This window comes from Sipha flava, unplaced genomic scaffold (genome assembly GCF_003268045.1).
Source record: "Sipha flava isolate LNK unplaced genomic scaffold, YSA_version1 109_pilon_pilon, whole genome shotgun sequence".
NCBI classification, from domain to species: domain Eukaryota; kingdom Metazoa; phylum Arthropoda; class Insecta; order Hemiptera; family Aphididae; genus Sipha; species Sipha flava.
In genome coordinates this window covers 1351655-1375055 of record NW_020271726.1, presented here as the reverse complement: position 1 = coordinate 1375055, position 23401 = coordinate 1351655, and the positions used below count along the sequence as shown (strand labels likewise).

The window sequence follows — 23401 nt, the reverse complement described above, 5'->3', positions numbered from 1 at the left end:
ACTGGGTTTTGTTCAGAATACTTATTAGAGTTAAGAGAAAATAGAGTTGGTTTTACGACTTAAGAAGGTGTAAAACGATATTGTAATAATTTTGAAAATTATTGAAAAGTATTGGGACAAAAAGGTATTACGAGAAATTCATATAGGACAATAATCAATATAAATTAAATACTTACATAATATTTAATATTTTACATATAAACGTTTCTATAACCATACAGTTATATTTTAATATTAACAAATTAAAATTATAATAATAAATATTTTTATCACACATCATCATTCATGATACTAAATAATTATGTAGTAAAATACATACATAGTACATATATATATATTAATCAATTAATATAATTGTGTTAATATCCTGATGAGTTACCATGCCGACGGAAATCTGGCATAGCTTCAATAATTCCTTCGGGAGATTTGTAAATAGCTGATGATGCTGAACCACCCGAATTTCCATTATCCTTCAATCTGACTACTCGATGACCAATATTTTTTAGTTTTTGTACTACATCCTAAAAAACCAAACACGGACAGTTTCTTGTAATATATATTATGTATAAACATAATATATTATAATGTATGTTTGTCTTACTGCAGTCGTTCCATATTCATATACCACTTTCATGGGTATAAGTTGATGGTAAAATCTAGGATGGTCGATTATTTGTTTGAGTGTTTGGTGACGCCATATCTTAAGTGCAGATATCTGAAAATAATAATAATTATTATTATTAAATATATTTATACTAGATAAAAGGAATTAAATATTTTTTTTTTTTTTTTTGATTAAATTTGACTATGGAATTCGTTTAACCTATAAATATTATAGGTATTTTGTAGGTATCATATTACAATCAAAACATTATTAGAATGTAGAATCTATGTAGACAAATATTTACTAATTGTTTTACAATCAATGTGCTAAAATCATGGTTTAAAATATACTTAAGGAATATTTTAAACCGTGGTTAAAATAATGTTGATAGATTAGATACTAGAGAGCTTATCAGATAGTATCCATAAATAATCTGTACACACGAAATCATATCTTTAGTTATAAAATAATTTTAGATATATTATTCACTAATAATCTAACATACATAAGATGAAACTAAATTAACTTCATGTTTAGTTTAATAGAACACCAGCTTATTAAACAAGTACATGATGTATTTAGTATGTAAAACACTATCTTAAAATATGATTATTTACATCTAATAATAAAGAAAAACTTACATATGCAGTGGCAATAGTGATTTTTGAACCTCCTGCTGCTCCTGCAGCAAGAACAAATTCACCATTCTCATTCGTAAATATTGATGGACACATCGACGATTGTGGTCGTTTCCCTGGTTTAATGAAGTTGGATGGCGAAGAAGGTATTCCATAATGATTGGTGATTCCAGGAGTAGAGAAATCGTTCATTTCGTTATTTAAAATCATACCGGTACTAGGAGACATGAAGCCAGAACCAAAACTAAAAAGAAACAAAATGATTATTAAATAAGTGAATAAGTAAATAATTTATCTTAAAACTTACTGTGTATTTATTGTATTAGTAGATACAACAGCATTTCCTATCGAATCAATAACAGCCATGTTGGCAGTTCCATGATTGTTTGGCATATAAAAATCAGCTCCATAATCATTAGGATTAGATGAAGTGTAGTTATCAGATATTTTACTTCGTATACTGTTTATGTAACTATCTGAATTAACTTTATTGTAAATCTAAAATATAAAACGTATACATCAAATATTAATGTGTTAACGGTGTTTTCTGTAGAACACATACACTGGATACATTAACAAATTTATGATCACCCAAATGGGTCCTTTCGCCATATCCAAATTTGAAAGCTTCTATAAACCGATGTGCTTCTAAGCCAGGGTTTGGTGCTGGTATTAAACCATCCAATATTCGAAGCATATAGGCTAATATTATACCAGAACCCGGTGGTGGTCCAACATGCAGCGTAAGCCCATTCTTCAGTTTAACGGGAAAACTTTCTTCTATCTCAACCCTGAAGTCATAAAGAATATTTTTGTTTCTTTGTATATGAATGAGTTAATTAGACAGTTCGGTACCCACTACCAACCCGGACACACATGTGCTTATCTCGCACCGTTATCACTACTGTTGAAATAAATTACACATGAAATTCGCGTTATTAACATACGTAACATAGGTACTTAATATATTTAAACTACATTATGCCACACATCCGGTCCGCCTAAAATGGCGCCACCCCGATCACCATATATGACTAAATTAAAATAGTGTTTATCCTCGACTTCTAGCTCTTTACAAAATAAAGGAAAAAAATTAAATCATTTAGTTTATCAAATCGCTACGTTGCACTATCCAAGGCAGACAGATAAATTGAGACCGAAGTATTCCTACCCATTATCAACGTAATTGGGTGTGAACAACTACCTCAAATTAAAATCACACCTAAGAACACTCGAATACTAGCAATTTATGTAAAGAACATTGCCAACTTCTCAATATTCAATTTGAAACTAGTATTGCTCACAGGTATTAACAATTTTTCGTGTAATTTCACACCATCATTTCAAGTAGTCTGGCCTAAAAGCCATATAACCTACAATATATTAATTGATTACTTAAGCAATATAGATAATTTTACTCCTATCGGCTACCTCATACGCCAATTTAAGGTAGTATTTAGAAATTTCCATCATTCTATAATATTATCTGATATTTCAGATGCTCTGGCTGAACTAGGAAACTCGGTCATGCGCATGATTAATATCAAAAAGAATCATTTACTCTTATCGATTTCCTACTTAGAACTTACTTTTGATGAAAATAACCAAGAAATATTTAATATAAATACACTTCTCCATTCTGCTGTAGGCATCAAAAAGCCACACGCAAAACGAAATAGCCCGTCCAAATGCCACACATGTCAAGTATATGGTATGCGCAAAATTACTGCACTCAACAACCTAAATTAATGTGGCGAAGATAATTTATAATATAATATAATTAATAATAAATATACTAAAGATAGTATATAGATAGATAGCTTCCCAGATAGATGTGCACTATGAACTGGTGTACATATAGCATCATATAAAAGTTGTGCAAAATACATAAAATTGATAAATAAACCAAAAAAGGTAGAACTTCAAACTCAACACGTCTTAACAAGTCATTATGTATCCAATACAACCTCGTACGGTCTATAATATTCCAGCATAACAGCTGAAAACCCAACATCCAATTTTTCTGATTCAATGTTAAAAATGTTGATTGAATTCAAAATTCTATTAAGCCCTTTAATCTTTCTTCTTACTGTTATTTTAAAAACTTTCCCATAATTTTAAATAATTTCAATATCAAGTAATAAATTAATAAATGTCAAATGCTGTATTATATTAAATGTTAAACAACTTGTAAGAGCATTAATTTGCTGAAACATTTTAAATTAAATAAATATAAAAATAAGAGTAATTTAGACATGTCATGGCACTAGTAAAACCAAAGTTATATCGGAATACATAAATACCTAAACATTTAGAGTTTAAAAGAAAGTATTTTCAAAATCTTTGGAAATAAAAATTCTGTAGATGTGTAAATATGGGAGATGATATTTTGCGCCAATTTTATTACTTGTAATTTGCGTCACCAATAGGTACATTTAAGCGTGTATATAATTGCGCCAAAATATAAAAATTAAATATGTATTTTGTACCACATCTAAAAATTAATTTTGGTAATTTGCGCCACAACAAAAAACGAAATGGAGCATGTAATGCGCCACAATTTCAACTTTAATTGTTGGAATTTACCAGCAGATAAATTTACCGATAACACATCAGAAATGTGATAATACCAACGCATGCCGGATATATCATTGTTGTGTTCTACTAATAGTAACAAGTTGAGGCAAAATCGAATAGGAACGTCTAATATAATAAAAATTATCAACTGTCATAATATCGAATAATATTGAACAGCAGTATATTGATATTTACAATTAGTCCGATATTAATCGTGTGTGCGTTCGTATTTCATATTTCACACATCATAACGAAATATGTATAACGCCCATAGAAAAATGGTGCCACCATTACCAAAAACAATGGAAGAATTGCAAAAGGTTATAAACAATTTGGATTTGAAAACGAACCTCGATGAGCAATTTTTATTAATCCAAACTGTCATATAATATTTTCATGTGACACAAATTTAAAAGTTCTATGCCAATCTGAAATTATATACATGGATGGAACTTTTGAATAGTGTGCCTAGTTATTTACTCAATTGTTTTATTTACATAGTTTATGCAATGATCATTATATACCACTTTTATTTGCATTATATCCAGACAAAAAAAAATCAACCTACGTCAATTTATTTAAAAATATCATACATTTGTGTAATGGACGTGAACTTTATCTAAAATCAAATTTATTTATATCTGATCTTGAAGAATTAATTAATTTAGCATTGAGACAAGTGTGGGATGATACTAAAATATTTGGTTGTAGAATTCATCTAACTTAATCGTGGTATAGAAAAATTCAGTAATTAGGCCTATCAAATGTATATCAAAATAATAAAATAGAAGACAGCAAGTGGCTAAATCATACATTTGAGTTGCCATTTATTTCTCCAAATAAGGTCAGTGATTGTTTTATTGAAGATTTTATGTCATCGATTCCTAATGACATAAAATTTAAAAAATATGCTGATTATTTAATTGACACATATATCAGTGAAGAAACTAAATTTCCACCAATAATTTGGGCTGCGAATATCGCGTCACTGGCTCTCACTACAAAGCCTCCGAATCATATCATTCACATTTCAATTCCGAGTTCAATCAACCATATCCATAGGCGAAACTACGAGTCAGGCCAGTCTCAATTTGGTTTTAGACCAAAACATTCTACTATCCATCAAACTCACAGGTTGATAGATGAAATATCATCTTCCTTCGAAATGAAGCAATTTTGTCCTGGTGTTTTCTTGGATATAGCGCAAGCTTTCGATCAAGTGTGACATGTAGGCCTACTATACAAACTCAAACTTTTTCTACCCGCACCATATTATCTAATTATTCGCTCATATCTCGAAAACTGCTCCTACAAAGTCCGATGCGGAAGCTTATACTCATCACAGTTTTGCATTAAAGCTGGTGTGCTCCAAGGCAGCAACCTCTCTCCCGATCTATTCAATATTTATACGGCCGAAATACCAATTACAATAAACACCACCATGGCTACTTACGCAGACGACACTGCAATACTTTGTGCTAATATTAACCCTGACGAAACACCAAACTGTCTCCAAATACATTTAGATTCTATCGACAACTGGGCAACCACGTGGCGAATAAAAATAAATCCAAACAAATCTGTTTATGTGCCATTCACTTTAAAAAGAACAGAACCTCCACCTGTTCACTTTCAAGGTACTCAAATTCCATCATCTTCTAAAGTCAAATATCTTGGAATTATGCTTGATAAAAGATTAACTTGGGGCCCACACCTTAAACAAAAAAGAAAAAACCTCAACTACCGCCTTCACCTACTTCGTCCGATTTTAAAGTCAAAATTACAAATACACACCAAGCATATTATATATAAATCTCTCTTACGACCGATATGGTCATATGCAATCTAAATTTGGGACTGTGCTAAGTCGTCCCAAATCTGCACCCTACAAACATTCCAGTCCATCACCCTCCGTATGATAACGTCTGCACCTTGGTATGTATCCAACTCCTCACTACACTCTGACCTAAAAATCGAGTCAGTTGACCAATTAGCCATCTAACACTACAGATCTTTCTAATCCAAACTACCTTCCCATCCTCACCTATTAGTATTGCAAATCTCATCCACTCAACCCATAAATTCCATCCATAGGCTCAAAAGAAAATATTGCTGAGATTTGTTAATCTAAAATAAATTTACGTTGGGTTCCATCACTGGTTGGCCTCACTCTTCATATTATTCAAAGTTATAATAATGTAAATAAATTATCTAATTTATTTATTGTGCTGTCAGACGCAGATTGTAAATATCCAATAATAAAAAAAAAAAAAAAAAAAAATGATAATAACGAAAAAAAAAAATAAGATGACAAATGGCGTAAATTACATTTTTTGTAGGTACACAATGGCACAGATTACTTAATGCCCTTTTATTTAGTTTTGTGTGACGCAAATTATAACTTTAAAAAGTGACGCAAATTACCAAAATTAATTTTTAGATGTGGCGCAAATTACATGTATATTTTTGGTGAGGGAGGAGGGTGGTTTTTGGCGCAAATTACATACACCCGTAAATATTAAACGAATGAAAATTTATGTAATTAAATAATCTACCCACTTGTAGTTAGCAAAGTCTTCTTCTGTTATAATACCATTGACATTTTTCAAATCTTTTACTAGACCAGATGTTAGTGATCCATTGTAAATTGCATCAGCACCTTCTTTTGCAACGGTTCTCAGAGTTTTTGCTAATTCCGGTAATTTATAAATTTCCCCCATTTTCTTTCCATGTCCGGTTTCTTCATCAATAAATGTTTTCCTATAAAAAATAAAATGTCATTTATTTAGGCTGAATCCTACAACCTTTTCTTTTAAGTATTAGTTTTAATTAATTTTGTTTAAAATTGTATTTATGTTTTTCTATTAAGATTTGAATATTGGCGTACTTAGATCTGATTTTTTTCTATGAAGGGGGGGGGGGTGTTAATTTTTATACAAACAATTTGGTGATCCTGAATCAAATAAGAGAAATCGTAAACTTTAATAGATTATTTTTAATATATTAATGAATAAAAAAAATGAAATAATGCTAACGCATACTACTCGTAGTTCCGTTCATCACTTTGTTTGATGGGTGATATACAATAATATGTAAATATGCTAATATGTATTAGAAATATATATTATATTTATAATATAACATTGTATTGTTATATATTAGAAATACTTATTTGCACAAGCTAAGTGCCGTGGTAAGACTATAACGATTACAGATTAAAATATAAATTAGATAATGTACAACTATATTGACCAAATATATATATTTCATAAGAAACTAATTCTTCCCTAAAATATCGGGGGGAGGGGCTTATTCTCCTTCTCCCCCGGTTGGAACGCCACGGGATTTAGATGATTAGAATTAATTTAAATATAATTGTTATTTTATTTTTTATTCAAAGTATATTTTAAACAACTTTGGGTAAACAAAAATAAGTTAAATAAGTAGACTAAAACGAAACTCATTGGTCATTATACCTGAGCATTGGATCACGTTTAATCATTGCTTCGTCAGTTTCCAAAGTAAGTTCTAGATGTTCACTGATTTTTATACCCTCTTCACATAATTTTATGGTCGGCTCGAATAACGATTCCCACGAAACCCCGCCACCGAAAGCTTTATATATAGTTTCATAGCCTTTAAATGCACCTGGAATTGCAACTGCCAACCCTCCTGTATGCAGAGTTGGACAAAAACCAATCAAAATAAAGAATAAAAAATAAAAGCGTGAATAACTAATTTATTTATGAATAAAGAATAATTGTGGTGTACTGAATAAAGAATAAAATTATTCTGCATAGTTTTATTCGTGAATAAAACAATTATTCAGAATAAATTTATTCGTTAAAATCATGAATGATATTAAATATTAAAGTAAATTAAATTTATTTTTGTCAATTATTATATGTATTAATATGTATTACCTTTATAATATAAAGGTAATACATATTAATAGTATAATATTACATATTACAATAGTACATATTAATAGTATTAATAATATAATAAGTCTATTATTATTATACATCGTTATTTAGGATTTAAATATATTATTTATATGATTATAGGGAATGACGAATAACGAATAATGAATAACGAATAACTGAATAATGAATAACGAATTATAATAAAAATTAAAATAATAAATAAAAATAAAAATCAATAATAAAATTAAGAACAAATCAATGAATAATAATTTTTTATTCAAATAATCAATCGAATAATATTTTATTCGACTAATGCCCAACTCTGCCTGTGTGTAATTATTTGTATTTCATTAACAGCAATATATTTCAGATAATGGAAATTTCTACATAATTGGGAATACATCGCTGGTAAAATATAGTTTAAATCAGGACTTAAATTAAAATTATTATTATTATTATTATTTTTCCGTTATGGAACATTTAAACGTTATAAGCAATTGAGTGTTTAATGTTATAAATAATTTAATCGTTATTCAATTTAAGCGTTTAAACGTTTAAAAAAAATTTCCGTTTACCGTTATTGACAGTTAAAATGTTATGAACAATTTAACGTTTTATGTTTAGCATTTTACGTTATTTAAATTAGTGTAAAATTTGAAACGTTTTCAAATTTAGTATTTAGCAATCACTACTATGTAAAATAACATATGTTTTAAATATTATATTATATATATATATATATATATATATATTACCTTCAACCAGTAGTGTATTGGTAAATATATTTGTGAGTATACGCATTAAAAAAATATGGATATTAATCATAAAATAAATTTTCTTGCTTCGCTCGACAATTTTTTTCTTTCGATACGTTCGAAAAAATTTAATTAATCCTTTGTAACTACATATTTATAACTTCTTTTAAGATTATAAAATATAACACCACAAGATATACATCTGCAGCGCGTTATAAATTACATGATGCAAATTTAAGAACCATGGGCTGAATGTCCACACTCCATACTATTTTATTCAATGTTATTCACTAGTTAACAAAATACATTAAACACAGCGTACACTGTAATCTTTAACAGATAAATATTTCAATCAATTTCATAGTTCATAACAATTTTTTTCAATGAACTATTAAATTATTATTATTTTTTTTTGTTTTCGAGTTATTTTAGAAGCGTATACCCGTAAAATAATATTTTACATTAGGTATATGCTAGGGTGGACCATACGTCCCGTTTAAAACGAGATTGTTCCTTTTTTTATCGACAAACTTTGAACGGGACGCTTTTTGTCTCGTTTTTAGAATAGGGTCCCGTTTTAATCCCGTTACTTTCATAAAAATTGTAAACAGAGAGTAAAAAAAATAAGACATGTCATATAGTGTATATATATGTACTACGAACTTGTGTACTAGACTTCCAACGAAATCGATATTAAATACGAATACTTTACCAATATACAGTACTATTTATAATCAACGATATTCGGTATAATAGGTATATTAGGTATATCAATTGAAAAACCCAACATAGTTGTGCAGTAACCTGTGTACATTGCAACGATTCTGTGTTATTAATAGCCACTGTGTATGAGTTCTTTTTATTTAAATTATTGTGAGTCGTTAGTATCATTTTTTACTGTCAGAGGATGTAATGAAGAAAATTATGAACAATCAACATCAACTCAATCGGATACAAGGAAGAAACCTCTACATGGTGTACCCGAGGCAACAATGAAATATTACCTACCTAAGTACTATTTTATTGGCAAATTCTTCCAACCATAGGCAGCGAAACTGAGTGGAATCAAAAAGATTAACAAACAAGAACCCAAAACGGTTAATAACCAAACTAGCTCTAATAACGATTTCGATTAATATCGAAGGAATATCACCTAATAAAGAAGATATATTGGCACAATTATGTAAGGAAACTTCATGTGACATATTATGTATTCAAGAAACGCATAGGAACAACGAATAGAGAACACCCAAGATAAATGGAATGAGGTTGGCAGCAATAAGACCTCATATAAAATACGGCAGCGCAATCTTTACTAAACCCTCAATAGACATTATATCCTCAAAAATGACGGAAATAGATGATATTGAAGTCATAACGATCGACCTAGGAAAATGTGCAGTCACATCTGTGTACAAGCCGCCAAACTCCCCATTCAAATTCCATAAACCAAAAAATTTTGCTGCACGTAATGTAAGAATTATCTTCGGAGATTTCAACTGTCACAGCACAAGCTGGGAATACAACGAAACAAACAATGACGATCATGCCCTGGAAACTTGGGCTGTATCTGAAGAACTTAGCTTAATCCACGATCACAAGCTCCCACCATCGGGGAAACGGGGATACAGCCCTGACATAATCTTTGTGAGTGAAGCTATAAGTATACAATGCTTCAAAAAGATGTGTGAACCTATACCGAGTACTCAGCATAGGCCTATCAAATGTGACATTTCAGCAGCTATCAAACCGAACTTCGTACCGTTCAAAAGAAGATTTAATTTCAGGAAAGCTGACTGGACAGCTTTCGCTAAAGAGTTAGACGAAAAAATCGGTTGCATAGCTCCTACGTCAGACAACTATGACCAATTTGTCGAAATAGTAATGATGTTTTAAGAAAAATTATACCCAAAAGATGCCGAATACGACATGTACCAGGCTATCACCAGAAGCAGTTGAACAAATTGACTGCTATATAGGAGAATACAACAAAGATTCATTTAGTGCACAAACAATAGAGGAGGGAATGAAGATCCTCAATGCTGTTGCAGAAACAAGAAGAAAGAGATGTGTGAAACCCTAGAGAATGTTGACATGCGACACGACAGTAGAAAAGTATGGGGATTGCTTAGACGCTTAGGGAAGATCCCACGTAGATAACCGACACTACCTAGAGTAACTCCAAACCAAATCGCACATATATTACTCCTAAATAGCAAACCACCTAGGACAAATCGTAAAATACAGAAAAAGAGAATAGTACGTGAATCATGTAAAGAAACAGACTACCTATCCAAACAGTTTAACTCGTTTGAACTACAAAAGGCTATAGATGCAATGAAAAACTTCAAGGCTGCCGGACCCGATGATATATGTACAGAACAACTCCGGAACCTAGGACCAGGGGCTAGAAAATGGGTAATAAATCTGTTTAACTACATAAATATTGTACAAAAAAATCCCAAAGATATGGAGAAAATCAAAAAATAATCGCTCAACTGAAACGTGGTAAAGACCCAAAGAACTACCGACCAATCTCACTACTGTGTCACACCTATAAGATAAATGAGGAAATGCTGCTCAACCGACTCATGCCAGTAGTGGACAAAGAATTAATCTTGGAACAATCTAGTTTCAGACCAGGAAAATCCTATTCCAGCCAAATACTGAATCTAACCCAATACATCGAAAATGATTTCGAAAATAAACAAATTACGGGCGTGGTGTTCATAGACCTGTCGGCAGCATATGACACTGTAAACTATAACATTATGTTAACCAAACTATATGAAATAACATATGACTATAACTTCGTAAAAATAATTGAAGCTCTACTTAGTAACCGCCGGTTCTTTGTTACCTTAGACGGAAAAAATAGTCGGTGGAGAAACTTAAAAAACGGCCTCCCACAGGGAAGTGTACTTGCGCCGACACTCTTCAATATATATACGAACGATCAACCAATTTCAAAGATACAAATATCAAACACTATATATACGCAGATGACTCAGCAATCGCAGTACAAGACAACACCTTCGAGACCATTGAGAGGAAACTATCAGACACACTTGCCAAAATGGATGAATATTTTGAAGCAAACACTTTACGTTCACTTTACGTTACGTCCCAATTCATTGAAAACAGAAGTCTGTGCATTTCACCTCAGAAAAAGGAAGTTAACCGAAAACTTCACGTAACCTGGAAAGGTGTAGAGCTAGTAAAAAACCCGAACCCTTAATATCTAGGTGTAGTTTTAGACAGATCACTAACATATAAAGTGCACTGCGAAAAAACGAAAATGAAAATCAATATGAGGAATGGATTATTGTGTAAACTGGTCGGATCTGCATGGGGTACCGAACCGCACGCATTGAGAGTAACAACCTTAGCACTTTGTTTTTCAACCGGTGATTTCGCAAGCCAAGTGTGGGAAAGGTCTGCACACACAAAAAAAATAGACACAGCCCTGAATGAGACATGTCGACTCATCATAGGATGCCTAAAAAATACTCCAGTAAATAAACTGTATACCCTATCTGGTAAAGCCCCACCTGAAATTCGACGGTCCGTATAAGCCGACTGGGAGCGAACAAAAGTGACGAATGATGAGCAGCACATAATGCATGGACTGCAGGAAGGCAAATACCGACTTAAATCTAGAAATAGTTTTATGAAAAGGACAAGATGAATCACGAGAAATCCCAAAAATGAGAGAGTCGAGAGATGGAAGAAAGAAATGGGAGACGAAACAACATGGATAATGTCAACGGAAAACCTCCCACCCGGATACACCAATAGCTGGATAATATGGAGAAGCCTAAACCGACTACGAACAAAAGTAGAATGCTGTAAAGCCAATCTGAAAAAATGGGGCTATCTAGAAGAACCATCGACGCTATGTGAGTGCGGCGAGGAACAAACAATGGATCACCTACTGGTATACTGTGAGTGCCAAATTACCTGCAGTGAAAAGGACCTTGTGGTTGCAAACCAAAAGGCAATAGACATGGCCAAGTACTGGTCAAACAGTTTTTGAGAAATTTTGATAGCGGAAACTCAAAATACCAAAGAAGTTACCAATAACTGATCTATTTACTACACTATAGTCTGTGTATACCTATAATATTATAGTTTTACTTTATTTTTATTTTACTTGTTTTATCTTACCTATTTTTAAATGTTTATTGTGAGTTCTATATTATGTTAATCTATTGTAATTTATTCTAGTGTATAATGCAGTCTAACATAATATAAATAAATAAATCAACTCAATAAAAATGAAGAATATTTTAAGTAATTTTTTTCAGTCTCACAGTAAAAAAAGAATGCAAATCAATGTTTTATTAAAATATTAAACTAATTAAAAATTATTTTTATTGCATATAATATAAAAGTTAAAAAAAAAAATGTGGTCTTTTTTTTTTAGAGAAAATATTTATCCCGTTTTTTTTTCATAAATATGGTCACCCTAGTATACGCCGAAAATCGAAAATCTGCTGATGGGTACACGCCGTATACCTGCTTATACGTACCAATACCAATAATATTTTCTTTTTATAATTCTCATAACTCATACCTAAAGAGCGGATTTAATTGATATTGCAACTTTTTATTTATACCCAGTAAATCAAATCTGATAAATTATGTATACGAATCAGATTAATTAGTCTTCCTATTTAATTTAATAATACAATTTTATGCAATTTTCAACAATTTTGCAATTTTTTGCAATTATTGCAGTTTTTGTATACTTCGCGGGATAAAATATACAAATTACTAATTCTAAAGTGATTTTACAAAAAAAAATATAACTACGACATAAATTTTTACTTGTAGTTAAATGTAGTTTAAGATTTTTAAGATTATATTTATCTGAGTTATCCATAAAACTCACAAGTTTAAAAGAATCAAATAGTCAATTCTTAATAGTTTAAATATATTTAGTATAAATACAAAATAAATAAATTAATAAATAAATAAATACTAAACAAATACTAACTACATAAAAATATTTACTATAAATATTTCTATAAATATTCTCGATCCCAATAGAGAAATAGTTAAAGATAAATTAAAATATGTCTTAGAAAAAATGAAGGAATAAATAAAAAGTAAATAAACATTAAATATTTTTATAACTATTAAAACTTACTCTGAGATTATGAAAGGAAATCAATATATTTGATATGATTTTACTATGTAATGTTAATGTATTTCATTGCAATTTCAACATATTTATACTGCAATTTTGGGATCCGCGCCGACAACATCCAATGTAATTTCAGAAACCATATTTATAAATTATAATTGGTAATGCTTATTTATATTTTATTAGTTGATAAATTTATTGCTGTTTTAACATCCTTTTTTATTTATTTTATTTAGATTACCTAGTAATTTAAGTCAATTTTACAAAAATAACTATGGTCCAAATCTATTTTATTGATAGTTATAAATATTTTCCACGGCAATTTCTTTTATGTTTCAGTCGCTCATCGTTTTCTGTTATGTTATTCGATATTAATTTTAATCGTTTTTTGTTTCTGTTTCCTTGTCCGTTTTCAACCGTATATCGTTTACCGATATCCCTTTTTTATCCGTTATCCCTTTTCATCGTTTATCGTTTACCGATATGTTATCTTTTATCGATTTCAATTGTTTTTTGAAAAGTTTAACGATATAATTATAACGATATAAAATCGTTTTGGTGCCCTGGTTTAAATTGATTCGTAGTTATTAGAATTACTAGTATAATAATTTACCACACATGATAAATGGATGGAAAAATGGACAGCAACTTTTAAATATGTTTTTAAATTACTACATTAATAAGTGAAAATAACTTAATACCCGTTAAATATTTATAAGAATTATCACTTGGTTAAATTTTGGAATCTTCCATTTAAAAAAATTATATCATTTACTTGATGAAAAATTCATAATGTACCATCAAATGTAAGTTTTTGTCGGAAATTGATAAAAATACCCGAAATTCACTCATTTAAGTGTTAGACTATTTCTTTTAATATTTTCCAATTAAAATCATAATTAGTATTAATTATCCGTATTGAATCGAAAATCATTTTTAGTTGTAGTGTAATGTAATATAAGAAATAACAATTTTTTTTTAAATTTTTTTTGTTTTTCCGTGAACTTTAGTGCTTACCGTTTATAGAACTTTCAGGATTCCTTACAAACATGGTTGGAGTTGCTGCAGCTGGAGCCATTTCACGTGAATTTATTGCCATCACCTTTTTGGTAGTGGCATTGTAGATACTCATAATAAAGCCGCCACCGGTACCCATTTGATGTGGACATAGTGCACCGTCACATACTATAGTAGCAATAGCGGCGTCTACGGCATTTCCACCTTTTGTCATCACATCCCTTTTCAAAAAAAATTATTATATATATTTAAATTGACTTAGAAGCATTTTTAAGTCCTATGGTTAAATGAGAATAAAAATAATTGTAAGATATGGATGTCTATAAAATCAAAATTCTGAAAATATGACCAATCAACTATTTTGAATAGTAAGTACATAAAGATTACTAAAAAAAATATTTTTAGTGTAAAAAAGAAAATAACTTATTTTATTTAAAGTGAAAAACTATAAATAGTTTTCAGTTTACGCCCATTATAAGAAGTTACAAAACTTTACCTATTGATTAGTAACTCATCTATCATTTTTGTTTTGATATTTTGCGAACTTGACCTAATGGTAGGTAGGCTTATCGAATTATTATATTGTATAACAGAGATGGGTATCTGACGGCCCGCGAGCTGCATCCAGCCTGCGTATTTTTTTTTATCGGGTGCGAGTTACATTTTAGAGGTAATCAGTATCTAATTTTTTCACGTTGATCGTAAAATGTAGATATTATATTTTTTTCTAGCATTCTCTCCAAGTAAATCATTAAATGTCTAAGTATAATTTGTATCCATATTGGCATACCTAACTTTTTTGTATGTACTCGTATTATGCACTTATTTCGTTCTATTGGTTCAGTTGTAATATTAAATCAATTAAAATAAATGTTAACTGTCAATTTTAATGTTGAATTTTATTTTCTTTACTAGGGTCCACCAAATTTTAAATTTCTAAAAATTGGCTCTCTAGTTACTTTGAATTGCTATATATCTGTTCTATAACTAAAAAAAAAAAAATGAAACGTTTATTACACTCCGATCTGTGCACATGGTCCTCCATTTGATACTACAGCGACCTTGCTATATAAGCCCATAGGCAAGTATGACGGCGGCAATGGAAACTCCGGATCGGGAAGCTGGTGTTCTACGAAATATTCTGAATATACTTCAAAGAATAATGCAGCTACGGCGATAAATATTATTAGACCTCCAAAGAAATAGCAATATTTTGATCGAAGTCTGAAAAAAAAAATTGGTTTTTCATTGACAATTAAATGATTATCAAACAAATATGTAATTCAGTCTTCATGGCATCAATAATTAAACTCAATATTTATAAAATTTTAAATCTTTTTACTACACTTTTTAAGGAGGTTGAAGCACTACCTTGTACCACGTAAATGGTAATTTATCTTAGACTTTCATTTTCGTTTATAAATGAGAATTATTGTAAAAATAGTGGAAAAATGTTAACAACAATTTTCGCGTAATATAGAAGAGACCCTGCTTATTGTAAAAGTTGTCTAATTATATTTTAACAATATATTTAAATTACAATTGTGTTGATAAATAATTCATTATAGAAAAATATATTGTTTTGACTAATATTTTTTGGATTATGATATATTATGTTACCAGTAATAATTATCAAAATTAAAAAAAAAATTTTTCATCACAATATTATATTATATGTAAAGATATTTTACAATATACACTATTGATTTATTAATTTATATTGCTTGGATAGTGAAAAATTCAAGAAATATAATTTGTAGAATCAATATGGACACAGGATTGTCGTGCTATCTAAAATCGTTAATAAAAATGTTTTAATACCAACAAAAGCAGGTTAATTTGATAAGCATTTTTTTTCTAATAGAACACGGTAAAATTAAAAGAACGAAAAATTATATACTAATTATAATTGTTAAAATATAACATTAGATACTTATCATAACCTCAATCAAGCAAGATCAAAAATATACACAGATAGAAAAATCAAATATTATTTTAGCGAGTTTCGTAGGTGAAACATGCTATTAACAAGCAATGAGGTCAATCTCGAATTTATCAGAAAATACTATAGAGATAGGTAAAGCCAATTAATTTAGAATTCATCACATTATTTTTATACTTAAATATAAAATGATTTTAGCGATTTAATAATTGGATGATCTTTGATTCGTATGGAATGCAAACGTTTTGAAGATAATTAAAAGAAAAATGAATAACTTAGCCACATCCAACATGAGTAAGTAACGATTCAAATGGTTTTGTAGTAGTGTGTAGTATTCTCTTAACAATGTATGTATGTAGTAATTTAATAGCGAACGTATGTCTAATTTAAATAAAGCACATTTATTAAATTATTCTAACACGATTGACAATCATGGTTTTGGCAGTGAAATTATCATATATTTCGTTTATTGAGGCACTTAGTAAACGTATCAGTATAACAACTGACCATACACCATAAACATGATCTTTTAATAACAGAGATCAAAGCTGTTCGTATATAACGGAAGTTATTGTACTTCAAATGCGATTACAGCTAAAAATATAAAATGTAAGTTCATACGTGCTATACAGTTTTTTAAATATGTTTATGATCACAAATCATAGCATTATTTTTTAACTAATCAATGACAAAAAATTATATTCGTTGGTGAATTAATTTTGAAGTTATGTAAAAAAAGACTGAATTAATTTAAGTTTAAGGTATAGAAATTAATCAACAGATATCTGTGATAACAGATAACTAATTTTAAGTAAAATTAGCAGTTATCACTTATCAACAATCAAAGTATATGTGTTATATAAGGTAGTAGATATATTTATCTGAATGTGAAATGATAAAATATTAATAAAATATAGTAGAATTATTATACTTGTTAATACATTGGCCATAAAACTTAAATTCATCGATTATAGAAAATCAAATATTGGTTGTTAATCGAAAAAAAATTAATTTACGTTGTTCTTAGTGAAATCAATTAAATTGATAAAGCATAAAAAACAAAAATTGTTCAAATCTAAACTAGCTATATTTTAGAAAAAAATTGTAATCATATTCAAGAAAATCGAATCAATCATATATCATACTATAATAACACAAACAACTTATATACATATAGTATATTACATCATTTATGAAAATTAACCCTCGAGTTAAGTGGATTAATAATGGTTGTTTGACATTAATTTCAAAATAAACTATATACCTACTGAATATCACATACTTATAGCAACTAATCAGGCCAATTAAACTAATTATGTTGATTTAACATTTATGTAAATTTAATACAAGAAATATTATTTTTAATAAATATAGAATCAATTAAAACTTTACAAGATATATTATGAAAATATAGATAATGAATTAATTAAATCGAACATTAAATGTAAAAACATATTTATAAAAATAATTAACTTATTAATTAATTTACATCCATATTAACAACTATGATATAAGATACAAGTATACAATATATTTAATTGTAATGCATTTAAATAATGCGTATAATACTGTTAAGGTGAACTGTTAACTGACAGTAATTATATTATAATTAGTATTCCTGGACTTTTGTTTGTATTTTTATTAAATATAATTGTACATTAATTGTATTAGACACCTCAGATACCCTTGACAGCTATATGTTTTGATGGAAATAATAATACTTATTTTTATAATTATCAGTGTTATACTACTGTCTTAATGGATCGTATATTAGCTAAATAGCACTTATACTTTGCACTGTTTAGAAGACATGTAATTAATGTAAAAACGAACCAAAGTATACCTACTCTCATGGAGTTTTATTTGAGTCAGACCAAATAAAGTACTCGGAGACCAAAGCTGCTTATAATGAAAGTATTTTGTGTATCATATGTTTATTGATATAAAATCAATAAATAAATACGTCAAAATAATTTAAAAAAATTAATTTCCTCTAAAGTGTATGCTACAGTGATATATTTATAATCTACTATATCAATTCAAAAGACTTCATAACCAACAAAACTCATTTTTCGATTAAGTTATGTGTTTTTGAAAAAAAAACAACAATGTTCACAATTTGAAATAAATATTACAAAACATTTTTTCAAAAGAGTTGTAGTTTTGACTATTTTATATTGTAGTTAAATTTTACATAAAAATATATCAAATTTTAATTTCTCATTCTAACGCTGATTAGAATTTATCGTAAAAAATCGTGAAAATTGTACTAGTTATTAATTATTTTCAGATATTAAATTAACACAGTTTATACAAAAATCTTTTTTTTCGAAAATCCTTTCATCAATAAATTAATTCATATATTATTTATTCAAAAATGTATAACTTATTTACCATTGGTTTAATATTAAATTAATTTGAATCGATATTTTTGATATAATATTTTTATTTAAAGAATACATTTAATGTACTTTTTGCTATTACAAAATTAAAAAAAAATTATAAAATAAAAAAGCATTTAAAATTCCATGTATCTAGTATAAAAACAATATTTTTTTAATTTCACATAAAATGACAAAAATAATGATGGTTGTTTATTAAAAAAAAAAAAAAAAAATCGATTATATGTTAGATATAATTATTGTTTTACCGCTAATTATAATTTGTTTCATAATGTGCCTATGAATTCAATATAAAACTGCGTATAATTTATCGATGTTTAATAATTATGATTTTAATCATTGGTTTTGATAGAATATTGAATTTTTACAGGAATAAATATAAAAACTATTCAAATAATTTTTGAGACAGAGGAAATAAAAAAAAACCACAAGGGTTAGAAAGATTTTTAGGGTAACTTTATTACGCAAGAATCTTGAGCATTTCATCTCAATTACAAAAAGATTAGATGTGCGACTAGGTATAATATTAAAAATATGTCGAACTATACGTTATACTAGATTCAGTATTTTATTTTGAATTTAAATTGTTAGCAATTTAGCATAAAGAATGCAGAAGAAAATAATTGAAAAATTTACATAAAACAGAGTTATAACAATATATTTTTTGATAAGATATATTATTGAAATATTATTGCAGAAAAAAAATTCAAAATTTTGATATTTAGATCAGATATAATTTGATGATAAAATGATAGAAAATAATTTAATATTTTTTTCAATGTACTTTTTTATAATAAATTATTAATTAGTAAGACTAGATTAGTCAACACCTGTGATTTGTTCCTGTCCTTTAATTGATAATAATTACGTAAAATGATTCACGTGATTTTCCCACTTTTTAAACCATGATCTATTTTAATACTTTTTTTACATTTTTTAATTCGTCTTGAAACAACGCATCCCTGACATTATTAGTTATTACAAGTTTATATTGTGTATCAAAAATCCCAAAACTTACTTTGACTTGACATCCTCTTGAGAATGTCCTAGCATTGGAGTTTTATCAGAGACATCGAAGGTTGAGATTTTAAATTTTGAATCGTCCGTTAAACGATTTGTACCCATTTTATCAAAAATACGATTCCCGAATGAAAAACTAGCTAATTATTGACATGAAAACAAATAATTATTAAGAAATATACTATAATTTTGACTAGACTAAGATGTTTCGAAATCAATAGCGTATAAATCACTAAACCGAGTTCGGTTATAGTACCAATAAGAATTTTCATTTATCTATCTATAATACTTGCTGATAACCATTATTACATGCGTTTCACTTATATTCCAATTAATTATTATACAAAATGTCTAACTAGTGATTCTAATTAAAACTCAGTGTGCAATCGTACTTGATAAGTGATAACTATATTATCTATTCGGTTTTTGAATTTGCCAACGATGATCTTATGTATATTATAAAAAAAAAAAAAATCAAATATCAGTAATTCTTATTAAGCTCAATGGATATTATTCCACTTAGATAAATTTGAACAATGAATTTAGACATTATATTTGATAAGACCAAAATTTTGATAAATATAATATGAATATGTATTTCGATACTTAATTTCATTTCCAACCCGTGATTGAAATAGCATAAATATAAATCGGTTAGACTTATGAATCCTTATTCAATTTGTAGTTGTGAAAATGTTATTTACTTTCAATAATTAAAAAAATAAATATATATATATTAAATTTTGGTTTATTTATTTATTTATTTATTTATTTGTTGAATGTTTATTTCAGTAATTTTGATTGGACGAACAATTTTTATTATTTTCAATAGGACTTGTTGACTAACTTGAGTCGTAAAAAAATTGAAGTCACGAATAAAAGTTGCGTGTAAAAGAAAGCCGGGAATTGTTGATTTTACGTTTTTACGTGAAATATGCATTGTATACTATATTTGATGGATATACAAACATTTTTTAACGCATATACTCAAAAACCAAAACGGTCCTTTTTACTTAAAAAAAAAAAAAAAATAAAAGTAATTTTATTGTAACACTTTCAAAATGTATTTTAGTTGGTATATACATAACCCATGTTATACAAATTAGCAATATTATATAGGACAGTAAATACTGATAAAACGTTTCAAATATAGTTTAAATACAAAGTTTATAAACGTTATACTTAGACCACTTACTTATCGTCCGTCGGAACAAAAAAAATATTAAAAAAAAAAATAAACATAAAATAAAATGATAAATATATCAAGAAAATTTAACATTTTATACTTTTTATCGTTACATTATTATTTTATCCTTATACTGATTAAAACATTATAGTGTTAGAATTTAATATTTTATTTAATTTTTCATATCCTATTTTCCGACTTTCTCTTTCTAAAATGTTGATGAAATCAATTTACTTGTAAGTACACATTATGATATAATTTAAATGTTTTCAAGAAAACGATAAATTTAGGAACTCAATTTATGATATTTCTTACATAAATTTTTAAACCAGTTTTTTATATTATACATATTATAATGTAATATTTATATTTTCAATTAATAAAAATAAACAAATATTTTTAATTTTTATTTACATTCATACATAAGTTCTAATAAAATAAAATTGATCAAATCTAACTTCGTTTATAAGCGTATAATCCAGAATATAAATGTATACTTACAATAATGAGGGATAAGTTATGATAATGGATATAGTTTTATTCTAAATTAATAAACATATTAAGACTTACAGAGACGGTTTAAATATTTACATCTTACTGGGGAAGTATCATTTAAACCAACCCACCTACCCTGAAAAAATTGTTCTGGTTTCCTTTTTATTACATTAAAACTACTTAAACGCTAAAACATAAATTATGTATCTCTTAATATGTTCATAAATAGGTATGCCTGCTAAATTTTAATTTATTGAATCAAAATGCAAAATGTAAATAAAAAATGTTTTTACTGGGGCACCGCCCCGGTAGTAAATGCATACAAGCTGCCTCTGAAAATGTTATTATACGAACGTACTTTTGTGAAATATCGCGTGATCGTCCATAGAGCTGCATACTGCCAAATCCGTCAATGTGACAAATTTATCAAAATAATAATAGGCAATAGGTGATTCAATTTTAATTTATAGTTAAGGAAGTTTAATATGTACAACTATATAGGTAAGATATATAGCACACCAAATAAGAATAAATTATGAGCAATTGTTGAATCTATTTGAATATATATGCGATAGGACGGTGGAACACTTCAAATTTATGGAACACTTTTGATAGAGACAATATATATGGGTTGTTATTGTATGCGATTTTATTAAATTAAAAAGCAAATAAAGCTAAAACTATAAAATTGATTATTTAATCTTTACTGAAAGGTCGAATAAAAAATTAAAATAAATGCTTAAACAATAAAAATCTAGAAACAATTTTATCTTTATATGATGGTCACTTTAACTTAGGTACTTATATAACTAAAGACAAAACTGTGAACTAATACCATAGGATTTATTTTCTGAATAAACAATACTAATGATACATTGAAATACAAAAAAACTGAAGCACGAATATAGCTTTAATTATTAAGACAATTGTTTTAACAACTTATAAATATTTAACAAACATATGTTATGTCTTGGTAATCATAAATATCCCTATAATAAACTTCAGTCGACACAATTTAAGAATTTTTTACAAAAATATGTTAATCAGAATAAAGACTATAAAACTAGACTAAATCCAGACTAAAGAACATTATGAAAAAATTGCTTATACATATGTTTTGTATCTACTTTTATAAAACTAAGAAAAAATTAAACAACAATTTAATAAACATTATAGTAAATGAAACGACTGATTCTAGAACAGGCGAAGATCCAAGGGGGGTTAAGATATTTTAGGCCCGCATGTAGACGTGTTATATATTATGTAAGTATGTAATTAATACTTTAATAGAATATTCATTAAAAATTAGTCAAAAAACGAATGAAAATTAATTTTTCATATTTTATAATTTTTTATTTTTTTTTTCATTTATTATTATTATTTTTTTTTATTATTATTTATTTATTTTTTTTTTTTTTTATTATGTTTCAGCACATTATGTAATATTACAATTACAATAACAATAAATTGGTTTATTTTTATATTTATATAATAATAATAATAATAATAATAATGACGAATGTACTGTTCATATTCTGGTGAGAGTTCCTTAGTATTCGTTAGGAAGATGTCTTGGGACAGTCGAGGTCGCAGTTATCTAATATGGGATTTACTTCCTATTTGATAACAGCGGGCTCCGTCTGAGTCTTTCAGCTTAACGTGAACATTTTTAAATGGAGTTGTTATCCAG

The 23401-nt window shown here is 27.9% G+C and overlaps 1 protein-coding gene across 2 annotated transcripts; it reads right to left on the bottom strand.

The window, feature by feature from the left end:
• Positions 1 to 289: 289 nt before the first annotated feature.
• Positions 290 to 22242, bottom strand: LOC112687518 (glutathione hydrolase 1 proenzyme-like). Of its 2 annotated transcripts, none has more exons than XM_025560267.1 (10): positions 20029 to 20273; positions 15684 to 15890; positions 14667 to 14887; positions 7296 to 7491; positions 6379 to 6579; positions 1805 to 2033; positions 1550 to 1740; positions 1246 to 1486; positions 602 to 715; positions 290 to 521 (listed from the first exon to the last, which is right to left on the bottom strand). In XM_025560267.1, the coding sequence occupies exons 1-10, from the start codon at positions 20133 to 20135 to the stop codon at positions 360 to 362; spliced, it is 1869 nt and encodes a 622-aa protein (XP_025416052.1). In that variant the 5' UTR covers positions 20136 to 20273; the 3' UTR covers positions 290 to 359. The 2 variants fall into 2 exon arrangements, with proteins under 2 accessions (XP_025416052.1, XP_025416058.1); XM_025560273.1 differs by lacking the exon at positions 20029 to 20273 and adding an exon at positions 22070 to 22242 and having other exon boundaries at positions 360 to 521.
• Positions 22243 to 23401: the final 1159 nt, after the last annotated feature.